Source organism: Saccostrea echinata, unplaced genomic scaffold, assembly GCF_033153115.1.
Source record: "Saccostrea echinata isolate AGI-Se365-2 ecotype Australia unplaced genomic scaffold, CSIRO_AGI_Sech_v1 ptg000014l, whole genome shotgun sequence".
Taxonomy (NCBI): Eukaryota; Metazoa; Mollusca; class Bivalvia; order Ostreida; family Ostreidae; genus Saccostrea; species Saccostrea echinata.
This window is the reverse complement of record NW_026889763.1, coordinates 2,831,560-2,851,769: the sequence shown is the minus strand read 5'-3', so window position 1 is coordinate 2,851,769 and position 20,210 is coordinate 2,831,560. Positions and strand designations below refer to the sequence as shown.

The window sequence follows — 20,210 nt, the reverse complement described above, 5'->3', positions numbered from 1 at the left end:
AATTTAAAGCCCTTCACATCTGGTGACATCACATTTGAGTGAAATTACCTTGCAAGGGACTTTACTCCAATCCTCCTTCATTAAAGAATTGTAAACGGACACGAACTATAGATTTTTTTTCAGTCAGTGACCTTGAACTTGAAAAAATGTATTGGGTCAAGGTTATTATACACTCGCATGCAGCAATCTTTATGATAAGAATGAGTTTCTAATTATCTCCATTAAAAGATATTGTTAGGACAGGAAAAAAAAAATTCTTCTGAGAGTGACCTTGAATTTGATAAAATTACTTTGGGTAAACGTCATGACACAACTTAAGGTCAAAAGTATTATTTGAATGATGTATAAGTTCCAATATCTCTTCAAGAAAAAGTTATAGACGAGGCAAGAATTTTATACTTTTTCTATAAGTGAACTTGAACTCGCCGTAATGACCCTGGGCCAAGCCTTCATATCAGAAACGATCTTTACCCCAAGAACTTCCAATATTTTTGCATTACAATGTAATGGCTCTGACACGACATGGACGGACAGAGACAGACAAGGTGATTCCAATATACTCCCGATCTTTGTTTGCAGGAATATACAATGTAATAAACAAATGTTCTTTGGAAGAAAACTATTCCTGAAAATCTTGTTCAAATCAACACTAGACCATTCAATCAAAGTTCGTGATCAGGAAAGAAATGTTCTGGTGTTCGCAAATTATTTTCTTTCAATGTTCTTAAATACTATGTGAGTACTAAAGGCAATTCATTTTTCAGTATTTAGATGAATTATTTTCAATACAAATTGGCATTCAATAAATAAAATGCACACAATTGTCTACTAAATAATACTCAACAATTCCTGTATACATGCATATTGCTGTTAATGCACTTTGTGTTAAGCTTGAACTGCAAAAAAATTCACGGAGAATTGAATGATAAATACAGATTATATTGATAGGCGTGACTCCATATCTACACGCTTTATATGCAAATAAAGGTCATTGAATATCACAAATGTTATGATTGTATTTACTAAATAGCCACGATTTTTCATCATACCAACATTTAAATGACAACCGCTTTGTATTATTAACTATACTTTTATTTATATTGCAAGTCTCATATAAAATCTAAATCTTATTAAAAATCAAATACTACACCTTTATTGTATTTGCACAAAACTCTCTCTCTCTCTCTTTCATGACTGATGATAGGGATGATGAACTTCATGAGTGGAAAATAAAAACCACAGCCCTGTATTACAAACGTATTGATCAAGAACCCATTTACAAGCTTTTCGTTTTAATTTAAAAAAAAATTACATTTCTATCCGATTTTTCCACAATCACAGCAGATACTGTATACGTGAAGAAAAGAGAATACAGTCAGAAAACTAACCAAAAAGTTCGAGAACAGTGGTGTTTTGTCTAATTTATACATATTTTATACCAAAATTTTTTGTTGCAAAAAACAGGTCTCGATTGTTAGAACTTATATTTTACGTAAGAATCGCTGCTGTCTTATAGGGTCCGGGAACGCGTACCAGACCCAAGCTTATAATTTTGTAAACGCTGTCAAAAAGTTTTTTTTGCATTTAAATGTTTTTTTTCCATAATACATTTCAAATCTAAGTAAAATTTACAAACGAAGTACCTAAAACAGTTAATGTCATTTTCCACAGTAGTTATTAACGGTATTACACGGATAGAGGAAATATCTAGAAAAAACCGCAAAATTGATTGATCGATTGATTGTATGTTGTTTCATGTCCCGTTCGAGAATTTTTCACTCATATAGATATCCCACCATATACCGGTGAAGGGCTTCAAATTTAGACATTTACTCGGCACTCAGGGCCATTGAGCAGTGAGGGTTCTTTATCATACCAACGCCTACCGTGACACGGGGCCTCGGTTTTTAAGGTCTCATCCGAAGGACCCGCAACTTTCACTTCAAAGTGCCGAGTCCTTGGTGAAGGAACAGTTGTTACCTATTTTTTATCGACTTAAGTCAGTCGCGGCCGTGATTCGAACACAAGACCTTCCCATCACGGAGCGAGCGCTCTACCGACTGAGCTACTGTGACGGCTAAAAAACGCGAGAAATGTGTTTCTGAAAACGCCCGAAAAAGGGACGTCGTCCATCCTATTGGTCCTGAAGGCATCATGAAATTATGTGTTGATTTGGTCAAAATGCCATTAGACACCACAAAAATAATTGAATCAGGAAATAAAAGAAATATTTTCTTGTCCATTGATTTACAAGTTGCATTAACGGTTTTCAAAGGGTTTGTACTAATTGGGAGACTTGTGAGAAGTGCAAGTTAAGATTACTGTTATGAGATGAAAATATGAAATTTCGCATTCATGACGTTAATTATTATGAATATGGCCGTGCGCCTTGTATATACAAAGTATGCTAAACTGTTGTGTATTGCTATATATGATTTTTAAAAAAAATATTTTCTCTTCATGGTATATACGTATTAAAGCGAAAACGTACCGCAGAAACAGGAAAATTGACAAAAATAGAGTTTTTATATGATACATACGCGTGACCTTGACATGGACGATAAGAACGATACGGTATATCAAATATATATATATATATATATATATATATATATATATATATATATATATAATATATATATATATATAATTATATGACAATTTCTTGCACTTGTATTTTGCAGTTTTTCTTGCTTTACAGCGCATTTGAGTTTGTCAAAGCTTAGCTTTACTCATATTTTTCATAATTTTTTTTCGCTTTATCAAACACGTCTTAAAACGAATCACTTGATTTTGACTAATTAATATGTAACTTTAAAATTGATAAAACACTTTTTGCAGTGCTCTCAGTGTAAACGCTGCAAGAAGTGGAAGACCACTGTTTTGTGATGAAAATCATGACGTTATTGTGAATTTGTGCATCTAGAATACATACAAAATATTTATACTGATAACATTCGTAATTTTTTGTGAATTGTTCTTATTTTCTAATATTCACTCAATCGTGGTCTATTTTTAGTATATATTATCGCACACACTTGACAGTTTAATTTATGTAAAAAAAAAAAAACCAATTATAGCATGTAACCACGAACTTTTTGGACAGACCTTTTACATCAAGAATTGTAAAGCTCTTCTATCATGCTGTAAATTTCACAGATCTGTGCATTTATAACTTTTCTTGACGCCTACCATATACAACTCCAAATACTTCTAGAATGCAATACAACTTACAGAAATGCAGAGCTTGCATTTAAAATCTTTACAGTAACTAAACGTAAAAATTTATTAAATATGAAATTTTTTCTCAAATGATATGCATCATAATATTTTTTCTAAGCAAGCACCTTTATTATGCGGACTATATTTTAGTGAATTTCTTTAGTTTGGACAAAAGCGTGATATTCATACTTAAACTCTTTCTATATCCATTACAATTCTTTGAATTATAAATGTCCTTTTTCCATTGGTAATTAAGTAATATGCAGATATTATGATCTGCACTGCACGAAAATTTCATTTCCCTGAAGAATAAGGGTTGTGAAATGCCAGACACTGGTAGTAAATACTGCTTAATTTAAATCAGATAATTATAATAAAACACTAACTTCATCCTTAAATAGAGACACACAAGCCAAGACGAGACAATCATTACTGCTAATAAACTGCATATACAGTGAGAAGAAGATTTAAAAAAAAAAATAACAGTAATGCTTCCGTGAAAAAAAAAAAGAAAAGAAAAGAAAATAGTTACAAAGTTAAGTTAATTAAGTGAGTCAACCCTCTAAAATATACATATATATCATTCCTATAATTTACAAGTGATGTTTGCTAATTGTAAAATGTTGTTCAAATTTAAGAATATTAGATACGTGTAATAGTACTTCAATATGCTTATCTAGAACATGTATGTGATTCAATGATTTTTTTGTGTGTGAAATTAATCTTTAATTTTATTTACAAAAACAAAAGTGGCAAATTCATTTTTCTATTGAAAAATCAAACCTGTGACAAGTGAAATTCAGTATTTTTAAAACGAATATTTCAATTAGAGGCTAGTATGTACATTCATCCTGATTTTTATCCCTGAAAGTTGGCATGTAAACATTTTGTTCTAATCTCTTTTAAAAACTTTTAATGAAATCACTAAACCAGCATTGTTTAATAAATTAATTAAGAAAATTCCACAGAGTGTTCTGATTTTGAAGATTATATAAAATTTATGTTTGATTTTGAAGATTATATTTATGTGTGATTTTGAAGATTATATTTAATATGTTTGATTTTGAAGATTATATTTATGTCTGATTTTGAAGATTATATTTATCTTTAAATTTTTCATGTATAAAGTTCTTTGACAAAGATAATGTTATTAAAAATCACATTTCACAACCATCCCAAGGTATTCATTTTATTTTATTGGCAAACATCTAATTTACAATTGAAAGACAATTTTTTTCTACAGATTAAATTTCATATTAATGACTAGTCTGCACGTTATTTTAAATGATTTTTAAAAATTACAAAATGAAACGGGTTAGGTGTATGTAAATATATAGCTTCTTGCATAAAAATGTCAAAATCTACTTTATATTAAAAAGATGAAGAATTTCACGATATGATATTTATATATCTTAAAAGTCTGTACAGGTCCCTATAGAGCAAAGCGATTAAAAGATGCTAATCCTGTCAAATAATTTCGTCTATATTCTGCAGTTTAAGCAATAATCATTTTAAGCTATTCATATCAGTTCCATATCGTGCCCGTTCGCTTGTATTCATAACATATTATAAGTGAAAGAAAATATAGTGTCAAATGTTAATGAATGTACCAAAGATTGATTGAAAGTAATTCTAAAAAGGGTTTTAACCAGTTTAAGGCCCTTCAAACAGGAATAAACCGGCAAGAAACGTCTTTATGTGGCAAAAATGTTTAATAGCTAGTCTATTTCCTTAAAATCACGTAATAATTTATACATTGAAATAAAGTAATGTAAAGGCTACTAATTCTATATTCTATTGATCATGGTATTTTCCTTTACACGAAAAGTGTAACTGGAAAAAAAAGTTAATGGAAGAAGAATAAAATATCTTCGAATCATAGAGATTGAAACAAATTAACACACTTTTGACACCTGAACAGAGGCTCATTTTATAGTTTCTACCAAAGGATGACTTTCAAATCCCTTTAAAAGGTAAAATATACCTAAGGTATATAGCAAATGCATTTTCTTTAAAGATTTCTTCATACTGATTAAAAGTTAATGGCATTAAGTAATCACGACTAAATGCAATATTAGTGACCGGTTACTATAATAGACACTCTACCTAAAAAATATATACAGATGCTTTAAACGTACAAAGAACTAAGCACGCTAACTTTCGATTCCCGCCTACATTTTACACCCATTTAATTCAATACTAATGGCAATTTGGCCATAAAATCTTTGTTGAATGCAAAGAACAGTTTAATGGTAATTGACTGATAATTTTAATACCAGTGTTAAATAGTTATTTACCCCTAATTCCAGCTCTTTAAATAAGGGGGGTAGACGATATTTTTCATTGAAATCGGGCTTTAAAGCATCACCACATTTTAAAATATTCTTGGAAATGAATAAAGGTTCCTTAAATCTTTTCTTATGTTTAACTCATATAAAATTAAACATATATTATTAATAAAATACAATGTTTTAGTTGTAAACCCCTTTGAAATTGTTGAAAAAATAAGCATTTTTGTGGTTTTTTGTCTGTAAACATATGTTCCCCCCCCCCGTAAAACACAAAAAGCTTTGGTATGAAATTGTGAAATGACAGTCCATATTACCTGTAAAAAGGAATTTTTGTTTCACGGGGGGGGGGGATGTTTTAAAAATATTTCCGTTTTCCGTTGATTTCTATAGTGAAAAACACAAGTTTTACCAAAATTATAGAGTTATCTCTCTTTGTTTTCCCAAAGAAGTAATGTTTTATGAAAATTCATATAAATATCTATGTAGATATGAAAAATCATTCAAAAGTATTAACTTCTGAAAATTGACTTTGAGGTAGGCGGGAGAACAACATTATCGTTCGCAGTTCTTATCGGAGAACATACCAGTATTAGCCAAGTAGTTTTACCTATGTCTATTTGTTTGTCTGCTTGCAAGATCCCATAAATTCATAAGTAATTCAATAAATCTGTTTAAAAAGTGACTGAAACAATTTAATATTAATCATTTCATGTGCACTCATTAAAAGAAAAGTTGAAGCTTTTCAGACTTTCTCTTTTTTTTCACAAGTCATACAACAATCGTACAAGAGATGATTTCAAAGTGGATACCTTTTCTTGTTGCTGACATTATCCTTTCAATATGTCAAACTTTGTTAGACTAATAGAGGTAGTTACCGAGTAATTTTTCATATTAAAGAGACATAATGAGTAAAATCATGTGTTTCTTTTATGATATTTGAATAATAAATCGAAAATTTTATAACAAAATATTTGCAAAGTTTCAACAAACTAAACTACATTGTTAAATGTTAAGACAATCAACGACAGTGTCAGAAAGACAAAGATTGTATCCACCGCATTGTTTTTGTTGTCCACGGCAAGTCACGCAACTTTGTAAACATTTTATCTGGAGAGTGTCAAAGTAAGGAATATGTTCTGTTTGAAGATTGTATCAAATTCCACCGACATTTCACTCTTTGGGACTCGAAAAAATGGAAACTCTTCAATTTTTCTGCGCACATGTATAGTAAGAAAGAAGAAGCTAAACAATATTCTCCTCTTGGTCCATACACATTTTTCTTTTCCATAAAAGTATATTTTTTAGTTTTTGAAACCTGTAATTTTATGAAACCTTATACCTTCAAGAATTGGTCCATGCAGAATATACACTTTGATCAAGATCAAGATTGATTTTATTACAAAATTCAGACTTCTCTGATAGAAACATTTTATCTGTGAAAAAATATAAACAAAACATACTCGAACAATAAATTACATACACAATTCTATTCTACAAAATATTATTCCTTATAAACAAGAAGCAAAAAATTATAATAACAACAAATTGAGTTGCACTCATGTTTTTTTCAGTATACTTTTGAACAAATTACCATAAGAGAAGGTATTACTATAGGCAATGAAGGCAAACGTAAAGTTAAGTAAGATTTATTTTTTGTTGTTAGCGAACGAGGCCACGGCCTTAGGGCTGCCGGATGATAAACTGGCTAGCCCTAAAATCAATTATGCATTACATTAAACATTACATTGAACAAATTACCATAAGAGAAGGTATTATAAATCAAACCATCATTAACAGATGTTACAAAAGTAACCTTTCACAATTTATAGTGTCATATTATACAAAAGAGAACATACTATTCATATATTTGCTTAACACTTTTTTTTGACATAGTCTATGTTAGATAAGTACCATGTTTGATTAACACTATGCTTCTAAGGCTCCAACAAATACTTCACTTGTCCCTATTGATTGGAATAAAATGCTAGTATATATATGGCCACAAGAAATTAGATCCTAACATAAACTAGAAATCTGACCAGTCAGCAAGGGCCCCACCGAGGGGTAGAAATATAAGGGTGCAGATTAAGGGATGAGAATTTTACTTGATTACAAAAATTTAAAAAAATATAAAGAAGAATAAGCAACAGCATTTGCTAAATATCCAACAACATGTAAATAGTTTCCTTGTACTTACATAACACAGTAAAAAACATCATATCTATAATAACTCAATAAAATGTATATTTAAAGAAGAATGAAGCATGTGTTTTCTAAAATGCCAGCCTTCAGTGAACACAAATATCACCAAGGCTTGACCTTAAATTCAAAACAAACATCAGTTGCAGATAAAGGTGTTAATCAAACTTAAAGTGACAGAGAGATAACCCTCTAAAATTTTCTGCAAGCAGCAAGAAATTCAAACTTCAGGGGATTAATTATACTGCTCTCTCAACATTTTCTTCTAAGTTAACAATAAGAACTTTTTCAGCAATGATAGAATGAGGTTATTATCTGAATACCTGTTAAAATAAGTAGTATGCTTGAATTTACATAAGGCAGAAAAAAAGAAAGAAAGAAAGATATCTTTATCTATATCTTGTTTTTAGAATTCAATAAAATCATAACTCATTGTGTATTTTACCAAAATAAAGTATGAACATTATTTAAATCCACATTTCAGAGAATGTAAATATCATTCAGAATTGACCTTAATTTCAAAACAAACTTCATTTGCAGACAGAAGTGTTAATTAATCTCAATGTGGCAGATAAAGATAAATGCTTTGGATTTTCTTCAAGAGGAAAGTTAATTCATCCCAAGAGACTCATTGCAACCTTTCCTAGTTTACAATAAGAACATTCTCAGCAGTTATCTCTCTTTGCCCATTCACTCTTATATAAAGTTAAGGAATCTACCCCACCACCCCAGCTCCAAACCGGATGAAATAGAGAACCAAACTTAGCATCAAAATATGTCTTACTGCCTTTTCAACCAACATACAAAATTTGAAGTTAATTGGTCAACCCTAAAAAAAAGTTATTAGAAAAAAAACAGAAAATTTTTGGACGGAAGATTGACAGACGGACACACAGACAGACAGACAGACAAACAGAGTGATTACTATATGGCATCCGCAAATCCTTGCGGGGCCCTAATTATTGCTGTAAAAAAATTGATGTCATTATTTAACAGATTTAAAGGACAACATATATACTTATAGTGTCCAATTATCTCAAACAGAAGTAAGCATATTATATATGGCCATGGTTACAAAATACTCTTTAGATCTTCTGTGTCAAATTGAACACTATCAGGTTTTGCATCTCAAAGTCAATAACATTTACATGGTTACAGACATTTACATGGTTTTAGGTTTTAGATTGCTATATAGACAAACTGAAGGAAGTAGATCGTTTTGCTTGTACTGAGGACAATAAATAATCATTAACCTATGTAGATAGAAAAATGGAATTCAAAACAAAAATAAATTACAGTGACCAGCCAGCACAACCCTGGTTTGCAGATATTGGACATAAACGCACAAATTTAATGGTGTCATTTGTTCAACATTCCATCTCATGCATCAGGAATACTGTATAATGTTACTTCCAATCATCAAGCTGTTGTATAATATGAAGGGTTTCTCATGCTAGATGTGATTCAAGATTATCTGTCAGCTTTTCTTGTAACTGTGTTCTTTGATGTGTGTTTTCAGTGCTGGAATTGTTTTCATCTCTTTTTTACACACATGGCATCTAAAAAAAATCAAAAATACATTCTACTAGAAGCATGGAAAGTATATGTACATCTGGTGACATACGTTTTTTATTATATAATTTTTTAATAATTGAATAATATGATGGCTTTATTTTCTTCAAGGTCAGAATCATTTTGAAGCATCAAATTAGATGACATTCTGTTTTGGAACTTGAAAGATGAAATGTTGGGTTGGGGACAGTTGCTAAAAAATAGACAGTTTTCTGATAATACTGGTAACAAGTAAAGGATGGCCTTTTAGGAATGAGGTCTAAAATGCTGTTTTTTTAATTTTTATATTAACTTTTAATATTTTTTATGACATTATTTTGTATCTGTTAGTAACGTGCTACCCTGGGACTAGATATTAATGTGCATATATTTAATCAAAAGATGAATTAATCATATATATATATATATATTAAAAAACATGCAACATAATTTTATCATAAAGATAACAAGATAATATAGAAATGTTGGCTGGGTTGGGGGTAACATTGATTATGTAAGCCCCCAAGGGATGAAATATTGCCCAACATGGAGCAAAGGGCAATATTTTCATTCTGAGGGGGCTAATTTAAACAAATTTTCCTGAAAACCCTGTCAATAATTGTTTTGTCGTATGAAAATATACATAATATGACATATATGAACTGAATTACATGTACATGTGTGTAAACTAGACATAATGTTGGTATTTAATTATGGAAACTTATGAAACAACAATACATTGTACAATACTTAACAATTTATCATGATTCAACCTAAAACATTAAGTCCCTCTGAGAAGTTCTTGAATCACCTCTGACCATAATCAAGTCATTAATTGCTTCATCTTCCTACTATTGCACTATACCTGAGATCTTTCTTTAACAGTTCCTGTGAAGAGGCAACATCTTTAACAACCTTCCCATTCTTCTCAAGTTCTTTTATAATTTCTAAAATTTACAATAAACAAATAAATCTAGCTATTAAACCATTCTTTTTTTGTATTTTTGTTTATGTAAAGTCAAACCTTGTTATCTTGAATTCAATGGGAACAAAAAGAAACCTCAAGGTATTCAAGAATTCACAATATCTAGGTTCAAATACATTAAAAAAAGTTGTGGGATTTCCAAATCACTACAACATATCTATGGTAATCAAGCTATCAGTGTGTTCGAGATATCGAAGTTCAACCATAAACTTGTATCATACAGAAATGTTCAAACCATTATATACACGTATGTATGTTTGAAAAAGTATGGTATTTTAATATGAATACCTTCTGAGTCAACAAAATATTCTGTGGTGAAGGAATTCCAGTGTTTCTTGTTCTTCAGGCAGGGACTATCAAAATCTTGGCTGATCACATGCAAATGAAGCTGGCTAAGAGAAGTAAAGACTATAAATAATTTAAGAATTGGATTCCCTATTGTGGCCCCGCCCTACCCCCGGGGGTCATGATTTTAACAAATTAAAATCTACACTATCCCAGGATGCTTCCACATAAGTTTCAGCTTTTTTGGCCCAGTGGTTCTTGAGAATAAGATTTTTTAATGACCCCACCCTATTTTTGTCTTTTCTTAATTATCTCCCCTTGTAAGGGGACTTGGCCCTTCATTTTAACAATTTAAACTCCCTTTCATCCAAGGATACTTTATACTAAGTTTGGTTAAAATTGGCCCAGTGGTTCTTGAGAAGAAGTTGAAAATGTGAAAAGTTTACAGACGGACGGACGACGGACAACGGGTGATCAGAAAAGCTCACTTAAGCTTTCAGCTCAGGTGAGCTAAAAAAAAACGTCAAGAATTTACAAAAACATTGCATGGAGAATAAATGATCAAGAATAATTTCAGGATTTAGACAAAATTCACCCATTAAATATGAAAATAGTTTGTAAACAGCAGGCATTAATGTCATAGTCTCTTCACAGGTCATAGTACATGTATTGAATTACATTAAAATTCAGTATTTCACAATGAATATATTATAAAGATAATTTACATTTATCCCATGTTTACCCCTTTATCCCGTGGATATGACTCATTGGATAAATTTTTCATAATCCACAGTTAAGTGCAGTTGTGACGTCACAATGGTTTTTGCGTTAGCGTATTGAAGTAAAATAAAGTGGAGTCCTATATAAAACAGTGTAAAACATTGGTTGTGAAGTATTAAACAAGGGATAAAAAGAATCTCCCATGATTTGTAGTTGGTTATGACTTTTATCCAACTCGTTGTGTGTTTTTATCCCCTCGCCAAGGCTCGGGGATAAAAAACACACAACTCGTTGGATAAAAATCATATCCAACTACAAATCATGGGAGATCCTATATGTATATCACTAGTTCATATAAAATAATGATAAAGAGATTAAGACATATGAATATGTTTAATTTTTGAATTGATCATTATTAGTACCATAAAATTAATGCATTTCAAATACACTAACATATAAAAGAATACTCTGACAGTGACACATATTTCAGCTGTAGACCTGAAGCTCTCTGGGAGAGTAAATTCAGACAGACATGTCTGTCCTTATTTTTTGTTCCAGAGAGCTACAGTTCTGCTGCTAATTTATTTTATAACTTACCTCATACTTGGAACAGCATGGTATCCTAAACGAAACTTCAAATCTGCGTCTGACCTACAACCAATCAGTAATATAAATCATTATTTTTAGTATAACAGATAAAACTGGCAATTCACATCTGATTCAGTAATTTAGAAGATATTTTGGGTTTTTTTTTTTACAGTATCTATATTATACAAAATGCGGCTTTAACTTCATTTTCACAAATTCATAAAATCAGTAAATTACTATTATTACAAATAAAATTAGGTCTACCCAGCCTTTCTAACTGTTTGTATGTGTATGTTTAATTTGCTGAATGATCTGAAAGTGAGAACCTGGATACAGTGACAGTTTAATGCATTCATTTGTTGCAGCTGCGAATAAAACCTGCATATTCAATTCTGTATATTTCTGTAGACTTAGGAAATCAATTAACCGAAGTTTTGACCATTGCTGTATACACATGCTGTAATAATTCATAAATCAGAAAACATGGAACATCTTAAGATTACATATACAGTGGAAGGATATTACACAAACATTGCATAAGCTTGATATGTTCCTGTTAAACAAACGTCCTTGTTACTTAAACAAACTTTATTATTTCAGAGCTATTTCAGAATAGCAGTGACAACTGAAGTGCCCCTTCATGACATATCAGAGTATTTAAGTGCATGACAACACAGGATAAAGATAGAACATATTTTTAACATTCCAAGCTGCAAAAAAATCTGATAATGTCACATTTAAAAGAGTCCCCTCACATATCTGTTAAAGGTATTTACTCTTAAAGTTCGCACAATTTAGTAACATTTAAATGAATCAGATATTCCCTACATAATTGAAAAAAAATTAGGTTTTATTTTGATGAGTTCGTAATAAACTTTTTCCGCAATTTGTACAGGGGATTAGAATCTTTTTAAAATACATTCTTTAAAAATGGACATTGTTTCTTTTAACAATATACAAAATATCTGTTTCTTATAAGTAGCTCTAGAGAAGTTATGTCCTTAAGTTGTATCCAGTAAATACATATAGGATCTCCAATGGGCTTTCTTTGGATAAGATTTTTTATCCAACAAGTTAGGCATTTTTGTCCCCAAGCCTTGGCGAGGGGAATAAAACACACAATGAGGGAGATATTTTTTATCACATTTTACATCTAGCTATTTCATGTGTAACACTGTTTTATATATGTAAATCTACAATATCTGACAGTAAATTCATGCAAAAACCACTGTGATGTCACAACCATGCATGGATATGAAAAAGATATTCTTTGAGCTATATCCTGTGAACAAAGGAGTAAACGTGTGAAAAATATGGTTTATATAATTCATTTACAGCTTGAGTAGCAATAAATAGAATAATGATCCTTGGTTTAGACTCTTCTGTCACAAGTTTCATTGCAATTGGATAACAACTATAGGAGGAGTAGCCTTTTGAAAAAATTTCAAAGAAATTTCTATTATTTAGTCAACTCTGGCAAAATCGTATGTTGAAATAAAAAATTAATAAATAGAATAATGTATCTTAGAGTAATCTACATGTACTTGTGTACATCATGTCTTCCTAAAATTCTACCAAAAGTATACAATGAGTATGTTTTATAAGAAATTCACTGAAATTTATAATTTTTTTAGTAACCATGGCAACACCATTCATCAAAATCAATATGCAGGATTATGTATGTGAATGTAATCCATTTGTGTATTAGTTTTATTGAAATCAGACCAAACCTGTAAAGGAGTAGCACTTTGAAAAAAAAAAATCATAGAAATTCATATTTTAGTACCCATGGCAATACCATCCTTACATCCCCATAAACAATTGCTTTGTCAACCTATCATTTAAGTGAATCTCCCTTATATAACTTACCAAAGAAATTGTGTCCTCACAAACCAGTAAAATTTTGATTACCCATGAACATTGACAACCACAAATTAAAATGATATCGATTCCAGTATATCAATTTTAAACTCACTTTTCAGCCATTTCCTTTCCTTTCTCATGCATGTGCTTTAGCAGATCAATATTTTCTTTCTTTAAACTTTTCAAGTTAGGAATGTTTTCTTTTGGCATCACCAAAAAATGGTATTTTGCCTGTGAACAAAACAAAATTGGTATACATAAAGTGCAAAAATTTATGAAAAAGAAAGAATAAAAGCAAAAACTACAGAACAAGATATAAGCAGAGGTGATAGGAATTTTTCCTTTTTCAAACAATAATCAATTAATATACTTTTAGTTACTTGATAAAACAGAAATTCATCACTTATAATAAAATGAGTTGATAGGAAAATAAAACAAAAATACCCATTTCAACTAATCTCAACATTTTTTCATTTGCTTATTTTCAATAAAACTTAAATGTTAACTTTCACTCACATGCATTATATCCGATCAAAATATAATATTACATTACAAAGCCTTATATATAACATTACATGTTAGCAGGAATTAATCTAGGGCATAGTTACTACCAACATTCTGTATTTTTCCATAGGAGAAAGTTTCCCCTGAATATCCCATTTCCCATTTTTGATGAGTAAAAAATTCCCCTTACAGTAATAATAAGCTCAAATTTTTTTTCCTTGAAATAAACTGGAAAAATTAAAATAAAATTTTTTTTCGGAAGGTGTGAAATATGGCTTTACTTTATTTTTTTCACTCTAAATGGGCATGAAAATGCTAAAAATTCAATTGGGCTCCCCAGCAAGGCTTGCCCTGCACCCGCTGAGGGTTTGGAGTGGACCCCAGACCCCAGGCTGATATTCCCAATTTCTCCAGAAAGTGCAGCTTCCCCCAAAACCTAGTAGATTAATACCTGGTTAGTTAAATGACATGGTAACAAATTTTTGATTTAATAATAATAAAAGTGTCATTTTCATACTAATATTTAGCTGATCGAGGTTTGATGGCTGACGCAAAATTATTCTGAATCTCCCCTCTAATTTGGGCATTTCTGCATTAGACTGGGACTTTATACATTAACTTAATGGTTTTACCAGATTCATCAAAATTTTGAAAACCCCTCGTAAAATTTAAAAGCACAGGCCCACTACTTGAACAACAGAAGTTTTAATTTATATTTCGGAACAAGCCCTTGTTTTTAGATTCTCTATCCAGAGTTGTCATTCCAGCTATGCTTCCACATACACCTCAGACTGTCAAAGCTTGGTAATCTACACATAAATATTCTTGGAAAAATTGTAAATTGTTGAAAATTTTATTAAGAATTGTTTTCAATCAAATTATTCTAAAAAGGACTTATTTTAATTTACTCTCCCTTAACGGATTTAAATTATACAAGGTTTTAATTTTTACTCCATTAAATAGGCTCTTTAAATAAACAAGAAAATAAATCCTTTTAGAGGAGGATAGTTTTGAAATAGATGGTTTTCCATCAAGGTGCCAAAGCAAGTTATTTCCCATGGCTGCCATATTGTAGGTCAACATCCCCAGATCCCTTCATTATTCAACCAAGTTCAATTTGTCATACTGGGCACTTAGGTGAAGATAACACAGTTTTTCTTCTGAATATATGTTTGTTGAAGCTTCTTTTAATTCATAATTTTAATATTGTAAATATTTTTTCCTATATATTTTTGGCATAGATTTTTAAAATTGGTTGCTCAAAGAGGAAAATTCACTAGTTTGACCTACAAGATGGCGGCCAAGGGGAATAACACCGAGGAAAAATACGGCATAGGAAAACCATCTATAAATTATCATCTTAAGTTTTTTAAGAATTACAGTAATTTATTATGATTTCTACTTAATATTTTCACCGTTTAAAACTATCACAAGAATCACAGGGGCTTGCTCCCGGCGTGTAATAATTATTTATTAAAAAATCATACACGGTAATACTAAAACAACACAAGGGAGGACGCCATTTTGGACCCCTTCCTCGCTTCAACCTCTGTTTTCATTATAGTTTCCCGTATTTTACTGACTCATCGCCCTGGGTCTGTCAAGTAATGATTCTTCTAGGACATAATGCTTGAATTTTCCCCTTGGAGCCTCTACAATACACATTTCAGACTAATAATAATCCAAACTCGCTCTTTAGTTGATAGGGACAGAAAACGAAAACACATTCGAAAATCTCGGGGTTTTTCTATTAGTTAAAACAGCTGCTAATTATAAATTTGAAAAAACCGCATTCTAATTCCATATTCGAATGTAAAACAACAAGGTTACTTTCGTTTTCTGTCCTTATTAACTGTCCTAAAGAGCGCGTTTGGATTATTATTAGTCTGAAATGTTTATTGTAGACACTCCAAGGGGAAAATTCGAGCATTATGTCCTTGAAGAATCATTACTTGACAGACCCGAGGCGGTGAGTCAGTAAAATACGGGAAAATATAACGAAAACAGAGGTTGAAGCGAGGAAGGGGTCCAAAATGGCGTCCTCCCTTGTGTTGTTTTAGTATTACCGTCTATGATTTTTTAGTAAATAATTATTACATGCCAGGAGCAGGCCCCTGTGCAAAAATTGTGTAAAACGAGCTTTGACAGAGAGGTTGGGTTCAAAGAACAACTTCGGATAGATAGATAGATAGATAATATGTTGACGGTGCAACCGTTAGAGCGAGCGCAGATACCTTTCAGTTTTAATTTAGATCGGGCTCGTCAAACTGCACGTGACATTTGCTACGTCTAGACTCTGACGTCATATGACGTCGTATGTTTGCTGCATTATCAAAACGAAGTCTGAACAGTGCTAATTTTAATCAAGAACGTTAGATCTACTATTTGTCTGCTATATAGTCATTAAATCGAGGTGAGTTTATTTTTTGTCGAATTTTTGTTGCTACCGCGAGAACGTAGTTTGCGGCGAGATGCAATTCGCTAAGCATTATGGGACCACAGGTAACTGCGGAAAAAAATTCATTTGGATCAATGTGTAAAGTCCGAATTTTCTCTTCGCCCAGGCGTTGCTTTAAGAGCTCGCAGTGACGAGCGGCGCTTCGCGCCGCTCGCTATTAATGAGATTTTACATGGATGTGCACACACCTTGGGATATTTATCTTTAATAATTATCAGTTTGTCATCCTTGTAAACCTGTAGTTCTGGATCATGCATTGAAGAAAGAAGACCCGTCTTCCAAAATGGCACAGACTTTTTCGATGACACTTTGTTGCCATCTAAGTTTTCTTCCAACTTTCTTTTCGAAGTCATCGTGTTCACAGCGTGAGGTCGTCTACGGCATTCATTTCATACAGGAAACAAATCACGCTACATAGATTTACGAAATTGGTTGGCTGGAAATTATTTTCCCGAATTATTTAAAAGTGGCAGACACTAAATTCTGATCTAGCTCCAGTAGGCATATATGATGTACAACAATTATTTATGGAAAAATCGTATACTTACACCTAAAACGTATGGTGTAGGAATATGAATATCAGTTATTGTGTGTTTATATCAGAGACATATAAATAGAGAATATTGCACATAATTACATGCTAAAATCCAAATCATACATGTATGTCATATCAGCCCAAGTGGCTCCATATCAGCCCGAGGGCCGAGGGCTGATATGACATATGATATGGATTTCAGTATGTAGTATTCTATTTATCATATATTTAAAATACTTAACATGCGAGTTCACATAAAAATCATTGAAGAATGTTTCGTGCATGTTTATGACCTTTTTCTTTAAAATCTAATAAAGCAAATTTTAAGTCTTTAAAAACAAATTAAGTCCACAGATGTTAGTAAAGAATTATTTTACATGTATATTATATTTAAATAAAATCAAGTTAATTAACTTTAAAACTTTAAACAAACGTTACTTCCTGTTTGATATGGATTTTTGCCCGCCGGTCCGAAACGTAATATGGATTTTCGGACGCATCCTTGATATGGGGTATAGTGACGTCATCGGTATCGCACAGTGCAGAATCGCTGTGTTTACTACTAAGTATATGATAAAACCGGTTTTATTATCGGCCACAGTTCTGTGGCCGATAATAAATGCTATTTGTGGTTGTGTTAGAAAGTGATCATGGGTAAATGAGGTATTATTTCTTTTTTAGCTCGGTAAATTAATTCGATGATAACATGTATGAAAATTAGAGTAAAATATATTTTAAAAACTTACTCTAAATAAAAGTCTAAAATATTGTTATTATGTATTATTTCAATTTTCATTCTCCTTCAGATAATTATTAATTTTTGATTTCATAAAAAAGGTTTACAATAGGTACTCCCCGTCCTGGGAGAGTGTAAGATATGAACAAATCCTTAAGATTTTCCGAATAAAAATTACAGTCACTGTGGTAAAACTGATGAATAAAAAACGAAAATTTGCAAAACTACTAAAAAATAATTTTATATATGCTACAGCTGCGAATGAAACAAGGCTATTTTTTTCCCCACATTTCGCATTTCGCTTGTGTAAGTTTTCGTGTGATATCACAGTTGTTTTTCCCGTACTCGGAAAATGTAATCTTGAAGCGTTTTTACCACGATTATGTCTTGTTCAACTATGTCCTCTGTGAAATGTGTGATAATGAGATAAGCTTCACCTTACGATAATGCTCCAGTTGATTACTACGAGAAAGGACTTCAGTTCAATCGTAAATTTGTTTGACAGAAGTATAAGGGCAAAAATCTTTAAAAATACTAAAATTATATGAATGAAAGGAAGCTTGTGTTAACATAAATTCGTAAGAAGAAATGTTTATCTTCAGCCATTTGCCCAGTTTGACAAGTTTAAATTGGTTGAATAATAATGGAATTCGGGCTCGTATACTCCATTATGGCGACCAACGGGAAATAACTCTTGCCAAAATCATGACTATTGCTTCCGTAGCAAACTGACCCTCACAATCAACGTTCATATATATGTATATATAAATTTGAACCATAGTTTGATGTGATTTCTTTTGTTAAAAGTGTGGGTTATCTGTACATAACTAACACTTTTCTATGAACTCCGTCCATCAAGCCAGGACAAAAGAGCAAAGACCTAATATAAGTCACATTTTTTAAAACGATCAATCATCAGATCATCCGGACTATAGATACACCAAATTCAAGAGCAAAAAATAAATAAATAAATAGATTATTTTTTTATCTTTCTTTAAAAATTTTCTCATGGCCAGTCAGCCATTACCTTAGTATTGCAATTGGTATAGATATCGTTCGTATTTCTTACTAAATGATTTCAATACCGTTTTATTTATAACCAACCAAGAACATTTGGTATATAAAATTAAAAGCGTACATGTTGAATAATTGAGTTTCATTGCATCTTTTCTAAAAATACAAATTCCTTTATATTTTTATTTTTTTAAATCATTATAAAAAAGATGACCCTATATGTGCCAGTGCCACCATGCACGAAGAGCATAGGTAAAAAATAACAGGAAAATAAAGAAATTCAGTTTTTTAAAAAAAAATGTACAGATACTCGATGGTCATGGTCATAATGAAAAATCGGGAGCTAGGCTCCCTTGTTTCATTATGACCACGCCCATCGGGTATCTGCACATAACCAACAATATTACGTGGGGTAAATACTACATAAACTATATATTATACAAAGGTTTAAAGGAATATTTGAAGATCCATAGTAGTCTAGCATGCACTGTCTAAAAGTTTGTTTTTTTTTGGTTTTGTTTTGACATTCACAAAATTATATTAAATAAATATTGAGCTTTAATCTATAATTAAAATTGGATACCTGGCATTTACCCCCCTAGAAAAATCCTCAAAGACGACAATTAAAGTATTGCACGAGGAACATAAATCACCGTTTTTACTTACTGAAAGTGGGGCAATGCATTCAGATAAGGCGCTCAATTTATTTATCTTGACCCATAAAAATGCTATAAAGGAATAAGTTGATTAAAAATTGAGTAATAAGTTTTCAATTTATTTTAAATAAAAGAACTACATGGAAATACCATGTCCACTATCATGACTATGGAGGGTAATCGTGTTCAAAAATCCAGACTTGTAAGTTTGGAAATCCAGACTTGTAAGTTTGTAAATCCAAACTTGTAATCGTATCAGTTTCATAGTCTACATATGTAAGTAGGTAATTCAGACATCCTAGCATGTAGTTTCGAACATACAACTGTGTTGACTTTGAGTTTATACTATGAATGTGTGTAAACTTGGTTTTCCGGAATTTATATTTCCGTGCTCTAAATAAAACACAAAGACAATTAAAGTCTACATGATTATGAGAAATTATGGAGGGGCATCAGTGCCACATTTCCCCCTTTTTTTTCTAACTTCTTTTTCCAACTGAAATTAATTATCTAGATTTATTTCTTTTTTTATTCTAAATTTTCATTTGAATTTCTTATTTAATTTTAATAATTCTAACTTTTTGTTTATATGTTTTAAGTTTA

General features: G+C 31.3%; 1 protein-coding gene across 1 annotated transcript; it reads right to left on the bottom strand.

Moving 5' to 3' along the window:
• Window positions 1–7,144: 7,144 nt before the first annotated feature.
• Window positions 7,145–17,021, bottom strand: LOC133187118 (aprataxin-like). Its single transcript, XM_061322476.1, has 6 exons — window positions 16,855–17,021; window positions 13,817–13,935; window positions 11,851–11,904; window positions 10,537–10,640; window positions 10,129–10,210; window positions 7,145–9,271 (listed from the first exon to the last, which is right to left on the bottom strand). The coding sequence occupies exons 1-6, from the start codon at window positions 17,017–17,019 to the stop codon at window positions 9,190–9,192; spliced, it is 606 nt and encodes a 201-aa protein (XP_061178460.1). The 5' UTR covers window positions 17,020–17,021; the 3' UTR covers window positions 7,145–9,189.
• Window positions 17,022–20,210: the final 3,189 nt, after the last annotated feature.